The 22,610-nt window shown below is 40.8% G+C and overlaps 1 protein-coding gene across 1 annotated transcript in view; it reads right to left on the reverse strand.

Annotated features, from left to right (window-relative positions):
• slc4a2b (solute carrier family 4 member 2b) overlaps positions 1 to 22,610 on the reverse strand; it is a 73,465-nt gene that overhangs the window by 39,805 nt on the left and 11,050 nt on the right. Inside the window, exons 3-4 of the mRNA XM_063206660.1 lie at positions 17,970 to 18,026; positions 9,101 to 9,319 (exon numbers count right to left, since the gene is read on the reverse strand). Coding sequence (XP_063062730.1) covers positions 9,101 to 9,160 — 60 coding nt within the window. The 5' untranslated portion in view covers positions 9,161 to 9,319; positions 17,970 to 18,026. The remainder of the gene's footprint in view (positions 1 to 9,100; positions 9,320 to 17,969; positions 18,027 to 22,610) is intronic.

A 22,610-nucleotide genomic window follows, 5' to 3' on the forward strand; every position in this document is an offset into this window, starting at 1 on the left:
ATGCAATTTCACTTATAAGTGCAACACTTATACCCATCCACACACCGGGAAAGTGCTGAAAATAAAAGGAGTTATATCATGCAATAGTAAGAACGTTATTTACATGATCAAGTGCCCGTGCGGCCTCGCTTACATTGGCAAAACCACACGTTGCATAAAGACACGCATCGCGGAGCACAGAAGCAGCATACGCCTCAATGACCAAAAAAATCCAGTGGCTGTGCATTTCAACACTTTGAGACATAATCTGTCAACATTAAAATACATTGGCATTGAGCAGGTCTCCATCCCCCGACGCGGAGGAGACATTGATAATATTCTATTGAGAAGGGAAGCATACTATATTTACATGCTAAATACTTTGTCCCCCAAAGGTCTCAACATGGAATTTGACTTGAAGCCCTTACTATGATTAGGCTATGATATATCGATGCACGTAATGTGTCTTCTGCACACAAAAAAGAAATCCTTATTTATGACTGTGCAGACTATTGTGACTGATTGTCTTTAGAGTGTGTTTTTATCTTTTTAATGTTTTGTTTTTCAGTTTTTTTGTTTTCTTCTGACCACCGGTTGTGATCACATGGTCTTGAATTTGTATACCAGCGCGCCAAGGCGCATGCTATGCCACTTGTCACCTTAGGGTGCGCTCACCTTTCTGCCAGGTGGCCTACCTGTAGGTCATGTGATATAAGACAACTTAGACCATTGTTCTCATTGCCTGAGGAAGATCCCTCTGTTGGATCGAAACGTTGCCATATGTTTAAATGAAATAAAGTATTTTTGGAGTTAATACACAGTGTGCAGACCGCTTCATCACACTGAGTACTGTCTATGTCCATACTGTCTTATGTCCATGTATGAGTACTGTCTATGTCTATACTGTCTATGTCCTTACTTAGATTAGTCTATGTCTGCATGGGAAAGCAAGAAACGTAATTTCAAATTCTTTGTATGACCAGTGCATGTAAAGAAATTGACAATAAAACCAACTTCACTTGACTTGACTTGACACACACACACACACACACACATTTTAGGAACATATTTGGACATGTGTATAATGAGTGTACATGTATTTTTGATCCACCTGTCATCTCCCATATCTCCTTGGGCCTACCTATGAGCATCACAGCCCAACATATACTGTGGCGACATAGGAGGCCTAAGTGCCAGCGTCTGGTGCCAGCGTAACAGCCAGTATCAACATTCTTCCATTCCTACCCCTGATCATGACATTGGTAAAGTAACTGGTCCTCTGACCTGGCCCGCATGCACGCACACGACTCCACTCACACGATTAAAGCAAACACAAAACCTTTCTTTCCATCAAGAGGACAAACACGAACATAAAGGGACACGGTTGTTTGATTTGGTCAGAAACAATACCACACATTTTGTGCTACACTTTTGACATTGGCACGTGTCAATATTTGCCTTGTGGTTCTTGTTTGGCATCAAAGTGGGCATAACAGGGTACGGGGGATTAACTTAGCACCAGGTCTGTTGAGTTTACAACTCCAGCTCTGTAATCTAACCTTGTGCAGAAAGGTCGTAAACGTGACACACCATACAGTACGTACAATGGGGTCACTCACGCACAACTAAAAGCCACAACTGGCAATACACAAAAGCTAAAATCAACTCTATGCATACAGCCATAGGCTACACACTGCCATACAGTATGTTCCAGTGTTCAATCAGTTTTCCTCAACCTAATTCAAGCGAACTTGTAGAAAAATATATTAACTTGTAACAGCGTCAAATGTGCTTCTTTGCCTCTCTGTACTAAAAAATGAAACAACACGACCAAACAAAAAGGTACAATAGAAGCAAGACTTCATTTAACAGGACAGCATTTTTGTAATACAACCTTGTACTGAAAAGGTCATAAACATAAGCTGTACATATAGTATAATCGTCTGTGTCTCCATGCACAACTGGAGTCCGTGGCTCTGGGCAACCACTCCCCTTCTCATAACAGTGCACTCTTTCACACATCATGGGTCGATTATGTACATTTCTCCAGAAGGCTGTACTCTCCACAGAATACCCAACTCTACACAGAATACCCATCATCAGGCTAAGGCTAACACGGCTGCTTGTGGACATGGTGGTATTTGATAAATAAATAATGAGACTCAGCTCATGAGTGTGGATTTTTCTCTTCTTTCAGTTTACCGCTTTTTCCACGCATCCAAAGTTATTTATTTTACTCCAGAAGTTGAGCATGTCCACTGCTACACTTGGGCACTGTATATACACATCAGTGGTGGCTTGCTGTTTCACAAACAAGGGAAGCTTGCACCTTAATGTCTGTGTGTGTGAGAGTGACTGGAGCCACTGGAGCCATGTGACACATCTAACACAAGTAGTTTCTTATCTTATCCTATACAATCTAGTCTGATCCCATTCCGATCTTGTTACAGTATCTTATCTTATCTTAAATATTCTTAATCGGTTTACGACCAGATATGAAAATGAAGTGGGAGAGAGAGATGGCGTAGGGAAGGTACTGGCTTCAAACTTGGGTCCACATGGACCTGTATATTGACGGGTGCATTTGTATGTGCAGATGCATTTTTTCAATTAATGCCCCCTGGACCTCATGATAAGCCTGCCAATGTCCCCCTTAGTATTAAAAAATAAAATAGACTAATGCCCCCCAGTGGCAACTAAGCACCCCCCAAGCTATATCATTCTCTAAGCCCCTGAGGCCTCCCTAATGGTCCTGGGGGGCTGTAGAGCCTCTATTGTCAAACACTAGTCTAGAGACTAAAGGGCTCTGCATACTTAACGGGCGAACTTTGGCGCATTTGGCGAGAGAACCATTAAAATGTGGCAGGCCATTCATAGTCAAAAGCGCCATTTACAGGTTTTTGCTTTCATTTTCGGAAGTGTGCCCTCTGCTGTTCATGAGAGAAACGGCAGAATCTGTCGCAGAAATGGCAGAAACTCGCAGCTGGAGTTCTACAGCCCTTTAAGGTGCACTACCATGCCTCTCCCCTCAGCCCATCGTAATGCAACAACACACCGATGTCTAAATGTCTGTGGTGATGATGAAGCGTACAGTTGAAATGCTGGTCGGACATTTCTCACTCCTTGCAGGTCACTGCTGCTTAAATGTACTGCTAGGTGTGAGCTGGCTGGCCGTTTGTGATTACAACATTACATTGCATTTGGCAGACACTTTTTTTTTAACCAAAGCAACTTACAAATCAAGGACATAATCATAGCCAGCAACATAGCAGAAGCCAAGTAGTGTTACTGTTTTTATGTATATTAACACAGACAGATACATAACATGCCATAGAGTCTACCCCGGGACTGGGCCAGCTCAACCATTAGTGCAGTAAATAGTCACGGAAAAAAAGAGTCTTTACTTGCTTCTTGAAGCTTGATGCATCTCTGACTTTGCAAGAAGATATTATTTCAGTCCTAGAACTAGAGGGAGGGTGATGATAGCTCACACACTCAGCAGTACAGTATATCATACTATGTAACTTTCAATGAAACAGCGTGAGGTACATACTGTATTTTGGATAAGGAGGACAGATGGTTTGAGATGGAGTGAAGGAAGTAATTTAAGGCTGTCTGGAACAACAAATATTAAACAGAGGAGATGGGGGTGTTTACACCGCCAATTATCCATTTAATACCATCCTACAAGTTTAACTGCTCATCAATATCACCGCAGTCTTCAATAGACTGGAGTGACCACATCAACTCCCTTTAACACCCTGAAAGGTGACTCATTGAGCTGTGCAGCACCATTGGAAGCAGTCATCTGCTTGTAGGGATGATCGTTTTGGTTTCCTGAAAATTGTTTTGGTATCCTGAAAGTCTTCTCACAGCGTTGGGAGCATAGAATTGTCCAAAACGTTTTGGTCTGCTCCTAATCATTTTGGACAAGTTCGTGCTCCCAACATTGTGGAAACAGTTTGGAGCACACACCCCCCCCTCTTCCAACATGACTGACATGAAACCAGCGCAAAAAGCAAGGTCCATAAAGACATGGATGACATGGATTAACTTGACTGGCCTGCAAAGATTCCTAACCTGAATCCAATAGAACACCTTGGGATGAATTAGAGCGGAGACTGAGAGACAGGTCATCTTGACTAACATCAATGAGTGACCTCAATGATGCGCTTTAAGAAGGATGGTCAAAAAATCCTATCAACACACTCTTCGACCTTGTGGTCAGCTTTCCCCGATGAATTGAAGCTGTAATAGTGGCAAAAGGTGGACCGATATCATATTGAACCCCAGGGGTTATGAATGGGATGGTAGTTAAGTTCATATGCGAGTCAAGACATGTTAGCAAATACTTTTAGCAGTATACTGTACACAGGTGCAGAGGCGATTCTAGGGTCAGATGGGGCCCCAAGCGAAAATGCAAAATAATGAACATTTGAACCAAAATCACCACTACTGTGTTAAAGTGTGGGCTGTTATCCACTATCTAGGGGCTTGGGGCCCCAAGCGGCTGCCTGCCTCGCGGCGCCTGGTGGCAAGATGCTCCTCTGCACAGGTGTATGATGTCACCAGCTTTTGGCAAAAGGATGCATAGTCTCATAACTGAGGTTGTAACCAACATAGGCAAAAGTAGCCAAGTAGTACTTAGCAGATGTCAGGGTGGTGCAACCACAGCTAACGCCACTATTGTATGGATGAAATTTCTTTTTGTTCTGTTTTTAGTGGATTATCTCGCCTAGATAGAGCATATCTATTGTGTGTGCATCATTTCCAATCACTAATTCATTTATGGGCATTAGCTGAGTTTGTACAACCTGACATCTGAGCCCAAAAAATGTCATTGACCCATATAAAAAAAAATACAATTACCCCAAGAGAACGTAATTGACCGGTTCAGGAACAAAATGTTTCAGTAACCAGTTAAGGAACATCAATTTTAGGGTTGAATCAAAAGCTACAAACATTAAAATGTGGTTTGTGTTGCAAACAAACCACTTGTCAAAGACATTCTGGTCTAGTTGCTAACTACAAAAGTCTGTGGACATCATTGGAAGTTGGAACCATTTGAATTTGAAAGGCTATCAAATGATTCATATTTTTTTTTACAATGAAGTACGTACAGGCTGCAGTATGTGATGCTCACAAAGCAATAAAACAGGGCCTATAAAAAGACCAGAAAATTCCAGAACTACTTTAGTCAAAGCGCTAAGCAAAACAAAGATGGAGCTTGACCAAGGTCTGTAAGATGTGGCAAGTGGATAAGATCATTCTTACATGCAAACTATGTAATTGCTACTTGATAAAGTTCATGGCATCTAGGCAATAGTCATTTACTTGGGGGCAACCGGTGGCCAGTGTCCCTTAACAAAATCAAACATTAACTGGAACCGTTTCCGAAGGCTTCCGTTGTATGAATAAAAAATGAGGACGCAGGAGTGTTCAAATCTGAGATTTCTTCAGATTAAAGCATTCAAATTAAACAGCGTTGACATCAGCATCTTTATAAGATGACATGTACTCCATTAAACCGTTCAGCCATATGGTGTGACATGCAACACAACGTGCCACACACCACCTCCAAAATCTGACTATGTAAACAGTAACATGATACTCTTTCCAAACTGACCTTTGTGTAAAGGAAATCCATCAGCCGTTGGCTGTTGTTCCATTAAGTGCCATACAAACGTGCCGACCAAGTGGTAAATCCTACGTTCTTCAAGGAGCTCTGATCATCTGTTCAGACATACTCAACAGTGTCACACTTCACATGACCACCTATGCAACAGGAAGTGAAGTGGGGACTAGTTTCACAATGACCAGTTCTCCACGCACGCAGCCAAAAAGACAGACAAAAAAACCTATATAGTCATCGCTTTCCAGATCAATCATTAACTACGGGGGAGCAACTGCTGCCTGCTGTGGGGATGATGACCCAATTATAACTGAGGAGCAGTCCCATAGCAAATAGTCTTATCTTCCAAAGGAAAACTCGGTATCTGTATAATTATTATACAGCGAGTTACACACACAACTGCTTGCTCACAGTTTTGTAAACTAGCCTACACATCAGCCAAGGTTGTAAAAGATGTTGGTTTCCAGGATACGAAACATTTAAGAAGAAGGACATCATCTTAACCACTTAACTTAAGTGGTTAACTTGTGGTTGTCATGAATACATAGGAAGGTCCACTTTAAATTACAGGAATACATTAGAAACACTGGTTTGTAAACTACTTATTTGCAACGCTTGGCTTAGAAAATCTGCATTTGCAAATATGATGTGAAGAAATAATTGATGTAAATTATCATTGAGTTCTCATTGGGTGTTGGGGAAATTGGATGAGATGGGTGTGGCCCCATACCCACACCCATCTCATCCAATGGGGCATCTAAGTCACGCCCCACTACTTCCGGTCCATTGGGCTTTAACTTTTTGAATGGGAGTGAATGGAGTGAGTCAAGTTAAATCCTTAAGATAAAGACTTAAGTACACTATTGAAAACCTGGTGGGTATATAAGAAGCTGATTCATAGTAAGCCAGGATAAGTTAACCTTTAGGTAGAGGTAAATCATCTAATAGAACTTCTTGTAGGTTAACCCATTGATGCCTGATGTTGCGTTGCGCAACGTTGGTCCTGGCGCCTGGAGCTGCATTACGCAACATTCAGGCTCATGAGATTTGAGACAACTTCATTAAAAATCTCTCCTTGTTTGAGATGAATGGACACAATCTAATGAAAGATGAGGGTCTTAGTGTTTAAATGCAACTTAGTGCATATTTTTATGTGCTTCAGAAGCTGAGATATTTAGATTTTTATAGGCTGAGGGCAGCTTTTCTTAAAAATGGCTCAGGCATTCAGCACTCTTTTTTGCAGGTGCCTTAGGAGTCAATGGGTTAACTAAGCCTGATATATCACCATGTTCTTAGTATAAGTTACCTAGCCTCGCGAGCCGTCCTACGTGCTTCCGCCAGAGGATTGGCTCCACTACTAGTCTGGCTCTTGTTTTCTGTGGAGCGATTGCAGCGGTAGAATCTTGATGCCCAAGAAAACGGCCAATAAGCGAATAAGCACCCCACGTGGGGGAGGTTGCTCGTGACGTAAACGTCTGCGCCAATGGCTCTGGTCTGCGCTATGTTGTTGTTGAGTAACTGTCGGCGATTGGGTGAGAGCTGTCCAATCATTTCAAACCATAACTGAGTGTAAACTTTCCGCTTCCTGCAATTGCGTCTGATCACACAAGCTCCAGACCATGAATACGAAATGAAATGGTAGTATTATGGGATGGTCAGGACCAGGCCATAGTATACCTCCCTTTTGTTAGTTGTATATACTGTATCTATGTGTGCAATAACAAAAAAGTTGATGAACAACACAACCTTTTCTTACTTTTTAGAAAATCTGCATCTATCTGCACTCTTTACAATAAACAGGACATGATTCACAGTATGTTTTGGGGTGGAGAGGCATGCATGAAAGATGACTCATTTTGAATGGTTTTGTAATTATTAGGAAATATGACTAAAAGGTTTGTCTAAGGTTTATATGTTTTAATCATATACTACATGAGGTTATACTTAACAGAAAAATGACCTCTACAGTATTTGGAATACACTGAAAATACTGAAATATACATTACTGAAAAGGCCTGACTTTTGGATGCTGTAATTGGAGAGAGCCAAGTTGCAGACATTTGCTGCTTTGTGGCATTTAAGCCTGATCCAGTAAGGTGATCAAAACAAGACAGAGATGCCCAAGATGTTAAATGAAAGGAATACCTATAGGGAAATATTCCTGACCTTCAATATCGCTTTACTATATGCCTTCACAGTGCAATTTTTGTGTGTCGTGCTTGTTAAATGAGACAAAACCTCAGTGTTGGAAACAGGCAGTTTTAAGTGACATAACTGGATCTCATAATATTGATTATACTGTAATCTCTTCGAACGGGCAAAATCAATGAGGTCCTACAGTCAGAGCAGTGGTCAGGAGAAAGTTATTTGGCTTCAGGAAAATGTGTGCCCCGGTGTGCCTAAAACAAGGCTTAAATGAAATAAGGAATTGTGCCTGTATGCGACAATTCAATTACTCTCTCTGGAAATGGTCCTTCGCCCAACCAAACTGGGCTTCGGACATTTGGTATTGTACTGCATGCACTCAGGGGTTTTCTCATATTTGGTTAGCAAATATCTCTCTCATGTCCCTTATCTTAAGGGCACAAAATACCTAGGGTGTAGAGGTTATTTTCTAGAAGAAACACGTCACTCTGTAAGAAATAATTTGTTTAAGGTCATTATTACACTGCAACAGTGTGTGTCGCCTGAAGCCACAACAAGCAAAACTCCAGACAGGAAAAATGTACAGTAGCACCCCTCGAAATAGGTCTCTGTGATTGTGACGAATATGTTACAGGAGCAGACGCAAGCATGCTCCATCTGCAGACACACTGATAGAGAGGAGTGTAAATGAAGGGCATCAAGCGGGCAAGCAAGGACAGATTACTGTACGGGCCTACCAGGCCCAGGCCCAGGCCCAGGCCCAGGGCCCAGGAGTCAAGAGGGGCCTGAAGCCCAAATCTTCAATGCTACAAAAAACCCACTTCATTATTAGTCTATATTTATGTTCTCATATTGTGTAAAAAAAATTGCACTTTCAACTACCGTATGTTCAAAATTCCTTGGGGGAGAAACCACCCTTCCTCCTATGCTAAAACTTGTTGAATTTGAAAATTTTGTCACAATTTAACTGAAATGTTTAACCATTGCTCATCAATTACATACTGTACATGTGAAGTATCATCCAAACCAAAATTTAGTTGCGGGAGACACTGACTGAGTTGACACCGAATGACTCGTTCAAACAATGTCAAAATAATTTCTATGTGACCTATATCAACTGTAATTATAGACAATGAATGCATGGTGTTGTTCTTATTGTTGTTACTTAATGCAACTTTTTAGCCAGACTTTGGAGTCAGTGAATGATGCATTTCATTGCACATATATTTGACTTTCAATATTGGAAGAAAAAGCACAAAAAACAAACAAACAAACAAATATACAGTATATATATATACACATTTATATATAACTAATTGGATTAATTAGGATAAAGGTACTCACGGTGTAAGTGATGGACGCCACTGTGTCCATGGCATGGATGGGGGATTGAGGGTCACTCATGGCTCCTGCTCCGCTGTGGTGGGCACCTGTGGTGGTGGCTGTGGTGTGGAAGTAGTGGGTAGGGCTCTGCACTGCTATGGAGCCTCCTCAAACCTGGCTCAGGCTTTAGCCCTTTTCCTTCTCGCTGGGACTGAGGCCGGAACTTATGGGCTGCATAACCTGGGGGCAGAGCACACGGGCAGGGGCATGATTGGATGAGTGAACACCACAGTATTGTATGTGTGTGTGTTCGTGATCTTGTTTCTGTTAGAGATTACATTGAGAAATGTAGTATACATTCCCATTTTTGTTTTGAAATGTGTCCCCTAAAAGGTGCGCTGCGTAATATTTTTAGTAGTTTATGCTGCCCATTCACAAATGTACCATTTAACTTTTTCACAAATACTTACCACCACCTTCAAATTGTTTCGGTTAGAGTGGCAGCATAGCAGGGTACACAATACAGTACTATTATGGCCCTTTTTAACGGTTATTTCATAGTTACTGTATTTTGTTGTATGTTTTGCAATACACGCTTAAATCAGACATGATTAGAAAAGCATACATTCAGTGTCTTGGGTGTCATTCATAGATTTTCATTTTCTGTAGAAAGAGACCTAAATGCACACTAAACAAAACAGTTGAATTTTAATAAATGGTGACTGCACAGTGGTTTATACTCTTGGATGCTTCTGAAGGAGAAATGAGAGAGTTCTATGCTGCCCTTCAAAGCAAATAGGCAGTAACTGCGCAAAACTGAGTAAAATGATATTAAAATTATTCTCTTGTCCAGCCTAAGTAGTTTTAGGTATATTACTGACACATGGCTCTTTTGTTACTCTATATTACTGTACCACATTCTTTGCAGATGAATCATTTTATTCATCTTTGTTTTTTGATAAATGTAATTAAAATCATAACTCTTTTTCAACCTTTTTGCTTTGTAGGGCAGTGATCTTGCCACAACGCACCTCCACGTTGCCAGCCATCATTAGTGACCGACTGCCTGATAACACTCAGATAAGCAACAGCTACTGTGGGACACTGATGCAGATAAGGAATCGCACGTGGCTCAGTCAGTACAGTTAACAGAGGATTTAAAGGTGGTCATTTAAGATTTAAGGTTAAGATTCAAAAGACATTTCACCGGTTTCTTGTTAGTGGTACACATTTAAACTATTATCCATTGTATTTGACTTGGTTGGGTACCACAAAACATAATATTATATGAAAAAGTGACTTATTATTCTTTCCCAATAAAGCAGTGAATGACAGCACATTGGGGACTGGAGACCCAAGATCTGCCTCTCTACAGGAGCCTCTCTGCAGAGGGGGAGTCCCCAATGTGACACCATCACTGTTAAAAGATTAAACATGAATACAGGGACTCCAACATCATTTCAGAAAAGTAATGTAATATAATATAACACGTAACCTTTTAACCTTGGTTAACCTGCACCACCACCTTTAAGAGACAGATTTCAAAACAAAATGGGAATGTATCAATTTCCCAACTTAATCTGAGCCAAATCTGAGCATGACTGAGGTGGGATGAGTACAAGTTGTACTTGCTCAATATTGCAGCTGTAAACTCAATGATATTCACGGTTATAGTAAACGACACCTGATGTTTGGAAGAATGATTGCACACGATTTGGATTTGACAAAGCAGAAACAGAATTAGAGCATATGGTCTGGACATTCGTCTGATGTCTCATGATAGGTCAGGTTCACAGCAAGATTTGCTTTCCAGGCCATAATTAATTTCATAACATGTAGACTGATGAAAGTAATGTCAACCAAATATGCTACAAAATATCAAACGAATATTGTTCTATGGTACCAGGCTTATTCTACCCTATACGATACATTATACTGAAGATCAGTTTGCATATATAGGAATAATTGGACAGGTCAAATGCATAGTGCACAGATTTGAGTGTTAAATATTGATGCATGATTTACACAGTGCAATCATGACAATGGGGCACTGTTTTTTTCTAAACAGTGGAAGTGGAAGTAATTATATAATGGATACCATTTTACCATGTTTTGTAGAGTAGTAGAACAACTTGCAGAAGAATGTCCATTACATAGTATAATTAACCCAAGTTGTCCTAAGCCCTTTTTGGGAAAGGGTGCCCCTTGCCTATTAAATCCTATTTATCTCAGCCTCCGAAGCACGTCATAAAAACATGAAAAGAGTTACATTTAAAAGCTAGGACCCTCATTTTGCCGTAGAATGTGCTCATTCAGCTCTAAATTACCCACATTTTTAATAAAACAGCTCAAATCTCAAGAACCTGAATGCAGCGTATATGACATCTCCAGGAGACAATCGGTTAATTAACATTTTTCCTTGACATAGCTTTCTGGTGGCATGCAGGACTAAGAGAAGGACCATATCTGTAGTTTATTGAAAGGTTCATATTAAAAAATATGTTGTGTTTTAGAATAAATGTGATCACTGCACACTGCCAAGAAGAGCTAAATAGGCACCCTGGGTCATTGTTTGATGTATTGCCATTCCTGGCAGGCCCCCTGGTCCTAAATCTGAAGCTAACAAATTTGTGTTGTGGTTTGTCTGGGCTGTTTGGAGCACGACTTCTTTGCTCTGAATGGTGATGCCAAACCCAGAAGTGGAACAGAGCCAGTTTAAGAGTCCAGCATACAGGCGGTGAGTTTTCTGGCAGGAAAGTCACTTGAGTAATGATACCAAGCTTCTGTGTTTGGAGAATATAATATACAGTTTGTCAAAGTTTACTTAACCTAGCTAAAATGTATGGTTTTGGAGCCAGTGGAACGGCGTGTGCTAACCTATTTTAACACAAGGCACCTGCAAAAAAACTAAATGCCTGAGCCCTTTTTGGGAAGAGGTGCCCTGAACCTATAATAACCTAAACACCTCAGCTTCCAAAGCACATGAATACATAAAATAAGTTGCATTTAAAAGCTAAGACCCTCCTCTTGCATTAGAATGTGTTAATTCAGCTCCAACATACCCTCATTTGTAATAAAAAAAATCTGAAATCTCATGAGCCTGAATGCTCCATCCATGTTGCACCAGGCGCCGAGAGCACCTGCTGATGTTGCATAACATTTGAGATAATATTTGGAGTACGTCATTCAACATTTTTAATGTAAAAAAAACCCCCTAAATGCAGTCAGTAGAATGAATGGTGAATCCAAGTACACTAAGTCATCTGAAGCATCCCTAAGTATTACTTTAGTATACATGTACATGTGAAATCATGAGCCTGCTAAAGTGTCACCACTTTTGGTAAACTTAAAGTGCACTTTTAGTCTACTTTGGAAATTATGATCCAAAAACACCACGAGGGTAAATACTGAGGCTGAGGCAGGAGCCTGGCTACATTGCTTTGATCCCAATTGTTGCAATTGTCCCAACTGTGAAGCATAGTCTTGGTGCATTTCTGAAAGCATAATGAATGCCTCAGATGGAACTGGGGAGATATAACATTAGTGCCATTTCGAAAAATGGTGTACCCTATGATAACAAGACAGCTTCAATCTATGGCAGTGGTTCTCAAACTTTTTCGAACAAATGTCTCCTTGACCTCATCATAAGCCTCCCAACTCCCCCTTGACCTTATCATAAGCCAGGCAACACCCTTCTTAGCACGAAAAAAAAAAAAAAAAAAACAGACTAATGCCCCTCAATTACAACTGACCCCCCATCTGCATTCTTCTCAACGCCCCCCAAGGGCTCTCTAATGCCCCCCTGCAGTGCTGTAGAGCCGCGGTGGAGAAACACTAATCTATGGTCATGGAGCCTAGACTCCCAGAGCAGGTCTAAACTGGAGGCACTGCTACAGAGCGACTCCTGTAGGCTAAGTCACGATTGTTTTCTTACTGTGCTGCGAATCCTCTCCCACTCTGCATGTAATCTGCCTACCTACTGATGAGAAAGTAACACAAAACCAAGTCTTGTAGTCATTCTGCACAGGAGGGCTATTTTCATGTGTAAAACTCATCACTAGTTTTCCATTACAACATACAGGAGTTGAACAAAATAACTGAAACACCTGTCAGTTTAGTGTGGGAAGTTTCATGCCTCAAGTGGACCAGCCTGTTGGCCAATCTTCATTAATTGCACATTGCACCAGTAAGGTGAAGTGTGAAGGTTCAATTAGCAGGGTAAGAGCACAGTTTTGCTCAAAATGTTGCAATGCATACAACATTATGGGTGACATATCAGAGTTCAAAAAGGAGACAGCAAGTCTTTGTGATGTATCAAGAGCCACGGTATCCAAGGTAATGTCTGCATACCACCAAGAAGGATGAACCACATCCAATAGGATTAACTGTGGATGCAAGAGGAAGCTGTCTGAAGTCTCTGAGAGGGATGTTTGGGTGCTAACCCAGACTGTATCCTATAAACATAAAACCACAGCCGTCCAAATCATGGTAGAATTGAATGTGCACCTCCACTCTCCTGTTTCCAACAGAACGGTCCATCAAGAGCTCCACAGGGTCAGTATTCACGGCCGGTCACCCAAATATCCCTTTCAGACAGCTTCCTCTTGCGTCCACAGTTAATCCTGTTAGATGTGGTTCATCCTTCTTGGTGAGCTATAATACCCAACCGAATACAAAAACGTTGAAGGCATTTTTCTCTGTTTCAATTTTAGTGTAGTTACTGCTCTTTTGCCTTTGTACAGCAGTATACATGTACATGTCTATGATTTGAACACCTGCCGGTAGTACCACAGCTTTGCCGGTGCGGTGCCAGACTACACTTTCCATGTTACGGCCTGACTAATGACCTTTGACCCTGCAATCGATTTATTATGGCCAAAGAAAAGCTATGATCCTGACATCAGAGTCATTCCACATCTATCCAGAAAATGACATACACATCCTGATCAGTAGGCCGAGCTTTGTCGTAACACTTTGGTGCTAGCAGAGGGAAACAAACGGAGCGAAGACAATACCTCTTCCCCACTGCTGAGGGGTGCGGTGTTATTATTTTCTTATAAAAACAAGCTAGTATCAATCATGGTACTGTTCTGACAGACGTCTTACTTCTTCAATGACTTGCACAGAACCTCTGAGAAAAAACAAGGGCTTGGCCCTAAAATGGTCTTTTCATGTTTCATTTGTACCTTTATGTCCTCCAGAGAGGAAATACCAGGGGGATACATTCTGTGGTCGAGTTGTAAAATCAAAGCAGGGGGGACGGTCAGAGATGGATTATGATTATTATGATTGAACATTTTGAAAATTACCTTGTTAAAAGTGCAATTTGAAGAAGGGATGCCTGTTTAAGAGGGGGGTGATTTTTAACCATTTTCATTGAGGGGGATGATTTTAGACCATTTTGATTGTAGGGGGGATGGCCTCCCCCCTCACCCCCCTACAACTCAAGCCCTGGATACATTTGACAAATAAACTTTTACAAACCTGTTTCCTTTTAACAGGTAGAGTCTAGGAGATAATTGTTGCAAATTACAGACATGGACATAAGTTTATGACCAGGCTTTTTTTCATTCTGCAAATACAAAAGGGAGTGTGGATTGCATTTTAACTAGACGTGAAAAAAGGTTACCTCGAACGTTAATTTCAATTTGAAACAAAAACTGGGGCAACAGTGGACATGCCAAACTCAAAATAGAAAACCACAATGTATATACCATTACAAATGAAAAGCTTTCTCAAAACACACTCAAAATGACAGAGTATTAAAAGCAAGTACTACTTAGCCCTGCAAGTTTTATGGATGTGGAACAGATTGAGCCGGAAAAGCCACATCTTTACAACATATTGTTTTTTTTCTTCAGTTGTCGTCTTTCAAATGAAAAAGGCACACCACATCACTGACACATTTGACTGATTTTAAGATGGACGTAGGCATGCTTATAGTATTGTCTTTGTATGGTCGAGCAAGAGGTCTGAGAATTGGAGGTTTCCACATTGGCTACGTTAACATGATGTTTTTAATTCCGAATTAATAATTCAGAATGAAATAGTTTACTTTGCACTTTCATTTAATTCCAAATTGTGAAGTGTTGTGACGTTTTCAAAACGAAGCCTTTGTTACAGACATGTTTCAATATAATTTGATTCACATTATAATTTCACAAATAGGTGAAACATAAACATGTGTACATAATTAGGCAAATTAATACAATTAAGAAACACGTAGAGAGAAAGAGGGGTAGTGAGTGTATTCATCAGTATACATTAGAACTCTGTTGGCGCTGATGTTCTAATCATCTTATCATATACACAACCAGGGGTCTAAATTAACACACGCCAACACGCCAAACACGGGTGAAAATTCATTTTGGCTAGTAGAAAAAAATACCTACCCGCCAATTTGGCTAGTAGCGCCCGAGTACAGTAACATATGAACGGTAAACCGCTGCTCTGACGAACGTTATACGGCGAGATTTCCTACATTACCCATGGACACTAGCGTCAAGACGTAGCCTCCCACCCAATGATACAGTAAGGACCTTATGTAGACCTCCTTGCTCCCACCGTGGGCTTTCCAGTTCATCGAGCGGCAACTCCATGCTGTTGCGCGCGCCAGGATTGAAAACATTTCAGACGACCAGCCTTCTGTCAGCTAAGCTGCGCTCACACTATTCTGACAGGCAGCTCTCCTCCTATGCTCTCGTCGCTTTCGCTACAACCTTTTTAACGTCACTACTGCTCTTATTACTAGGCTATATGAACCTTGCTTTAACAGGCTGCATTTTTGAAGCAGCGAGGCCCTGACCGTTTCAATAACAGGATTTACGCAGATTATGCATAGCGCTAACTTCTGTTGTGTAGACTATGGCTGAATCTCAAATGGTGCACCTGTGCACTTTAGTGTTCATGTTTCAGTGTGCATGCCGTATTAGTTTCGCACTGAAACATAGTGCCCGAAGTGCACAAGTGCACCATTTGAGATCCAGCCTATGTTTTGTGCGAGTGATGAGAATGTGGCGGGGGTTAGAGCAAGGTTCTATGTTTTGGTGAATGCTAGTAGTAATTGTAAATAGTGACGTTAAAAATGAGTGGTTGTGGAACGAAATAGCGACCAGGGCAGAGGAGGAGAGCCGACTGTCAGAGTAGTGTGACCGTAGCTGTCAGTTCAGTTGTCTTCTGAAATGTTCCGAGTCCTGGCGCAAGTTGGAAAGCCCACGCCATCGGGAAAAAAAAGCAACCAACGACGAAGCTGTGGAAGTAACAAAGGAAGCGAAGATTCCCGAGATATCATTTACTTTTAATTAAACTAGGCTTCTTGTCATTTTGTTGCGCATGGTAGAGAAGAGCTCCTCCTCTCTCCTCTCCTTCTCCTCTCATCTCTTCTCCTTCCTTGGGGTGTGCGTATGTGAGGTTTTGTAGTGTTTGGCTGTGTGCTTGGTTACTGTATGTTAAAGGTCTGTTATGTGAGTGGCTTGTGTGATGTGATTCAGCTGTTTTCAGAGGAATTGAACAAAAACTAATCAAATTAATTAGGCCTAAGTAATGAAAGTAAAAAATAAAGCAGAAGTTAAAAAATAATGAAAAAATATATAGGCCTAGCCTATAATAGGCCTATGCTTAGGGATTATGTAGGCATATAGTAGCCTATGCAGGCCTATAGTGTATCTGTGTTGTAGAAACAGTTGGACAAAATGACCATTTAATTAGAAAAAAAATAACTAGCCTAATGCATAGTTTATTTTGGCGAGATTAAAAAAAAATGGCTAGTTGAACTTCTATTTGGCTGGTAAGAAAAAATGTCCACTAGCCAAATTGGCTGGTGGTGGAAAAAGTTAATTTAGAGCCCTGTACACAACACCTGACACATGTTGCACTGACATGCAAACCAAAGGTTGGAGACATATAGTAATCCTTGTTACTTTATGTTGACTAAAATTGGCAGGATAGCTACTAGAGACGAAACCCTGTTCTTAGTTACCATTCTTTTACCCCCTGAAAAAATGTGCTTGTTACATCACAGAGACTTAATCCTCAGAGGAGATCCCAGCAGATTCAAAGCTAACCTGGATTCTGATGTGGACACACCCTTCATTAGACACAAAAGCACAGTCCCTCATGGGCTTTTGTCATTGTACAGTGTGCCAGTCCTCCTGAAATTACCCATGAAGCAGGGTGGTTGCTGTTATATTTCCAGGTTTTATTTGTAGCTCTTTTAAGTCAGAGACTTAAACTTTACGGTTGAAAAACTTGGTGTCAATGACAAACTATTACAAAACACAGTTAGCATTAGTCATTTGTACCCTAAATGTGAACAAACATGAGCAAATGTTTAAGACGAGGTATAAAAAGGACTTTTAGGAAAAGCACAACAATTACCTCCTCTTAATGTATGTTCTCTACAAGTCTTCTGTTGTCCAGTCTTGAACTTTAAATGTCTGTATGAGCACTGTCTATGTCCATACTGTCTTATGTCCATGTATAAGTACTGTCTATGTCTATACTGTCTATGTCCTTACCTAGATTAGTCTATGTCTGCATGGGAAAGCAAGAAATGTAATTTCAAATTCTTTGTATGACCAGTGCATGTAAAGAAATTGACAATAAAACCAACTTGACTTGACTTGACTTGAAAAACACCTTACAGTGCATTTGCATCAATAAGCTCATTACTGCAGGTGCAGTAGGAAGCACCAGAAGTGTCAAAACGTAACCAATGCATTAAAGTAATGTATTATTATTTACTTTTTCAGTTATTACTCATTACTCAGACATTAGTCAACACTTAGCTGACATTTATATTTTTTTAAAAAAAAATGAAGTAACCAAATACATCGATTTAAAAAGGGCTAGAGAACAGTAGAGAAAGAAAATAAGTGAAAGGGCATCTTACCTTGGTGTGCTTATTGCTGTGGGGCTACCACTGACATAGTAGTGTGGAGTCAGGGCACTGTGGAGGAACAGCAGAGGTCCAGTGAGACAGGCACAGGAGAGGGAGGGGGAGGGGGAGGGCAGCGGAGGGAGAAGGGCAGAGGAGGGAGAGAAGAGAAGAGAAGAGAGGAGAAGAGAAGAGAGAGAGGGAGAGAGGTCACTGGTGAGAAGACTGTGTGAGATTTTCTGCTCATGCAGAGAGAGAGAGAGAGAGAGAGGCACTGTGCCGTGGTTCACACAGCAGACTGATGGCTCAATCCTACCTCCTTCGGATTATATTTCCTCTCTCGGACTTCTGACAAGTGATCATGTGACCAGCTCAATACAGCTCAATAATGACTCAGCCCTGACACACACCCATGCCTATACATGACACATGCACACAGACCAAACACACCAGCAGCAAAGAGAGCAGCAAATTCATACAATTTCCATTTTTAGAACCAATTGTTCATTTTAGAACCAATTGTTCAAAACCCTCCAAGTGTATTTTCAGAAATCTATAATATATATTTTCCCTAGTAATCTGTATCAAAAGCATTTTTTTTTTACGATCAAGTCAGGCAAACAAACGGTGGACACTTAAAAAAAACAAAAAAACATTTGAACTGACTGTTCAATTTCAGTTTTTTTTTCTCAACATGACTTTCAACCTTGACAGTAGCTACATAACACTAGCCTCGTGCGCCATCCTACGTACTTCCGCCAAGACACTTGACTCAGCACTACGTATGGTACCCGTCCTCTGTGGAGAGATGTTGACCGGTAGGATTTTCGCCGGTGTTCTAACAAACGGTCCTACATTGTAATTATATCCTACGGTAGGATGTTCTCACAGACATGTCTGTTAAACGGTCCTACATCGCCATAGATAGACATCAGACATATTTGTTCAACACCTTATAAGTTACTGATTTTTTCCGAAAATGCCCTTCCTACTTCCTGCAATCGCGTCAGATCAAACAAAGTCTAGACCATGAATACGAAATGGAAATGGTAGTATTATGGGATGGTCAGGACCAGGCTAACATTACACTGGACTTTATCGAAAATGTATGACAAAATGTGTAAAGCTTTGGGGAAGCCGTGGCCCAGTTGTTAGGGAGGTGGCTTACCTATCCTGACACCTCCATTCATGGCTGAAGTCATGTAATGTAATGTCATTTTTTTAAGCAGTATGATATTTTTTTTTCAGATGTGATGAAATCATACATTTGGGTCATTCCATGTGAAATTAGACACTTTGGGGCCGACTGGCACAGATTTTAATGAAACATGGTGCCTTTTTAGTGTCCAGATAGAACTGCTGTTCTGCAGAGGAGTCCTGACATTCAGACATTGTCTGCAGAAACTACTATTAAAAAAATGGGCGGATAAGGATATTATACAAGTTTTCTCTGAGATGGTTTACTTATTTACAATATATCAACAACACTATGTCAGGTTACTATTCCTTTAATTTTTACTGTTCTATGTGAGCCCAGCCCATTACTATCTTGTTTGCATCTTTGTACGCCCTCCACATTCCCAAACCTTTATTACATTACATTACATTGCATTTGGATTGCAATGGAGGACATAATCATAGCCTATAACGCTTGCAGATACAAAGTGCACAAGAAATATACAGAGTGCAGATGCCAAGTAGGGCTTTTTTTAAAAAAGTACTTCAGCATGGGGTTAAGTAGAGTGCACACATACCCACACAACATGCCATGGCGTCTAGCCCGGTGCTGGGCCAGCTCAAGCATTAGTGCAGTAAATAGTCACGGAAGAGAAGAGTCTTTACTTGCTTCTTGAAGGTTAAGAGAGATGTGCCTAATCTTGCTCACTCAGGGGAAGAAGGGACAGTGAGGGACAGTGACAGAGAACAGTCTTGACTGGCCACACTTAAGAGTGAGCAGGCGGCACGACCAGACGGCTTTATTGGAGGAGCGTACAGTAGCTCTCAGCCAGGAACATACTGTAAGGCCTTAGTATGTCCTTCAGGTAAGCAGGGGCCATTCCAGAGGTGGTTTTGTAGGCAAGTGTAGTGTCAAGGCCTTGTGCTTCATCTGGGCAGCAAGCGGTAGCCAGTTTATTAGTGGTGTCAACAATAATTGATTCGGCAATGCAATGCAATGCGGGGCATGCACAATTCAATCCAATGCGGCAAGTTCCATAATCGATGCGGCAATTTTTTTACGTTTCAATTACTTCCGTGGATATTTCAGGAGCAAATGAATGTTAAATGAAATAAAAGCCTTTCAAAGCATTGAAAACTGCAAGACTGATACAGAAAACAGCCAATAAAATGTTGCTCAGTAGCTGACTACTTGTATTGCCTTATCATAACTGATGAAACATTTGCTTTGCTGTCAGTAGACATGTAATGCATTACAATGCATTGTAGAATTGAATCGAATCGAATCAAATCGAATTGCTACCTCCCGAATCGTAATCAGATCGAATCGTGAGGGCAGTGCCAATGCACACCACTACATTTCATCGTTCTTGAATCCATCACACCAGTTACATTTTCTTTTGTAGGTACAAGTATATGTGTCACAGACATTCTGTATAAATTATTTTTCCAAATGTATTCTTCTCATAGCCATCCAAATGTGGAGACACATTCACTGGAGTTACCGGTAATGCTTGCCATCTGGCAATCTGATAGACGACCCTGTGGTTGGTGGTTACCAGCAAAGCAGTACTTGTCTGATTGCACTCTGCCAAATTTTGTTGGAGGTGGGATTATGATGAGGGGTTGATTTTCAGGAGTTGGGCTTGGTCCCTTAGTTCTAGTGAAAGGAACTCTAAATGTTCCAGAACATCAAGACATTTTAGACAATTCCATGTCCCCAACTTTATGGGAACAGTTTAGAACTGTGACGCCCCACTTCATGATTGTGCATCAGTGCACCAGTGCACAAAGCAAGACCAATAAAGATATGGATGACAGAATCTGGCGTGGATGAATTTATTGGCATGCATAATGAGTCCTGACCTCAATCTGGTGGTAGAACACCTTTGGGATGAATTAGAGCAGAGACAGAGAGCCAGGCCCTCTTGTCCAAAATGTCCATGTGACCTCATAAATGTGCTTCTGGAAGAATGGTCAAAGACTGGAATGGAAGCGCGGAATGAATTAGGAATGGATGGGGATGTCACTTGATGCGCAAATATGTTTGGACGTACAGTATAGTGTTTAACTTGGTGAATATGAAGGTCCTCCTCCCTGTTTCTGTAAACGCCTTCTGCCTGCATAGAGGTTTTCAATGAAAATTACTCCAGGAAAAAGAGATGGCCATTTTACTCAGTCACTTTCTCTGGAAACCTTTGGGGCGAACCTGGCAAAGTGAGATGGAGCATTATTTTGTATAGAAAAGGGTGTCTTCGTTTACTTAGCCTATAAGTGGTAATGCTATAACTGTACCCAATGTAGACCCTCATAGGTTCAAATGCTGTTATAGCATTAATTAAAATCATAGTCCGTCAAAATTACATTTCTTCTCCAAACGCTTTTAAAATCTGTAAAATATTTAAAGCCGACCACTCCAATTTACTTGAGTTTGTGTGGTGCCCGTAAAGATGTTCGTCTCAAAATCTACATTGTCATAAAAATGTTGTTTAACTCCCCTTGCGGTTATTCACTACTAAAGGTCGATGTAAATGAAATCTGAATATGTCTCCTGACCGTGATAGGTGAAGTCAGACTTTCTTTGGAGAACTTTTTTTCTCTCCCATGACCCTACTTCACGTACATCAACCAAAGGTTTCATGTGTGTATTTCTGACAGTGGACCATGAAAGTGGTAATCCTACAGTGCCTTGTACACCTTTAAGGTCACCCCTTCACTATGACAAAAATTTCACTTTCAATGTCTGTTTTAAAGGAGTCTGTTAATGACGAAAGTAAAAGTGAAATAAGCCGGATAGGACATGGTTGGATATTCATGCTTACAAAAAAAAATGTCCGATACTTCTGAATTTGCAATAATGATGACTGAAAATTCTCAGTGGCCGCTCCCATAACCTCCAGCCAGACAGGATGCGCACATCTGATCTAAAATTGGTATGCTCTACTACAACGCAATGCTTAGGGGTTTCTTTTGCCTTAAGACATGTAAAAGTTTTTAAAAGATAAAAACTTTTACATGTCTTAAGGCAAAAGAAACCCCTAAGTGTTTAAGTTAAACAGTTAGACATAATGAACTTAATACATATACAACGCAATGCTTTCATTTGCAAGGACGTAACTTGCCTAGTTTGTAGACCAGAAAATCAAGCACCTGCCTGCAAACCCACTACCAAATTATGGGTTTCAGTTGTAGTAAGATAGCATAAAATGAACACAGATGATATTAATGCAAAAAAAACGTAATCGCAAAACACTTATTGAAATCTACAAATAATTATAATAAAAACTTAAGTGCCCCAGTGTGTGTGCGTGTGTGTGTGTGTGTGTGTGTGTGTGTGTGTGTGTGTGTGTGTGTGTGTGTGTGTGTGTGTGTGTGTGTGTGTGTGTGTGTGTGTGTGTGTGTGTGTGTGTGTGTGTGTGTGTGTGTGTACAGTACAGTACGTCAACACGTGCATGAGACTGAGTGTCTGATCATGAGCAT

The sequence above is a fragment of the Engraulis encrasicolus genome, chromosome 9 (genome assembly GCF_034702125.1).
Source record: "Engraulis encrasicolus isolate BLACKSEA-1 chromosome 9, IST_EnEncr_1.0, whole genome shotgun sequence".
Classification (NCBI taxonomy): domain Eukaryota; kingdom Metazoa; phylum Chordata; class Actinopteri; order Clupeiformes; family Engraulidae; genus Engraulis; species Engraulis encrasicolus.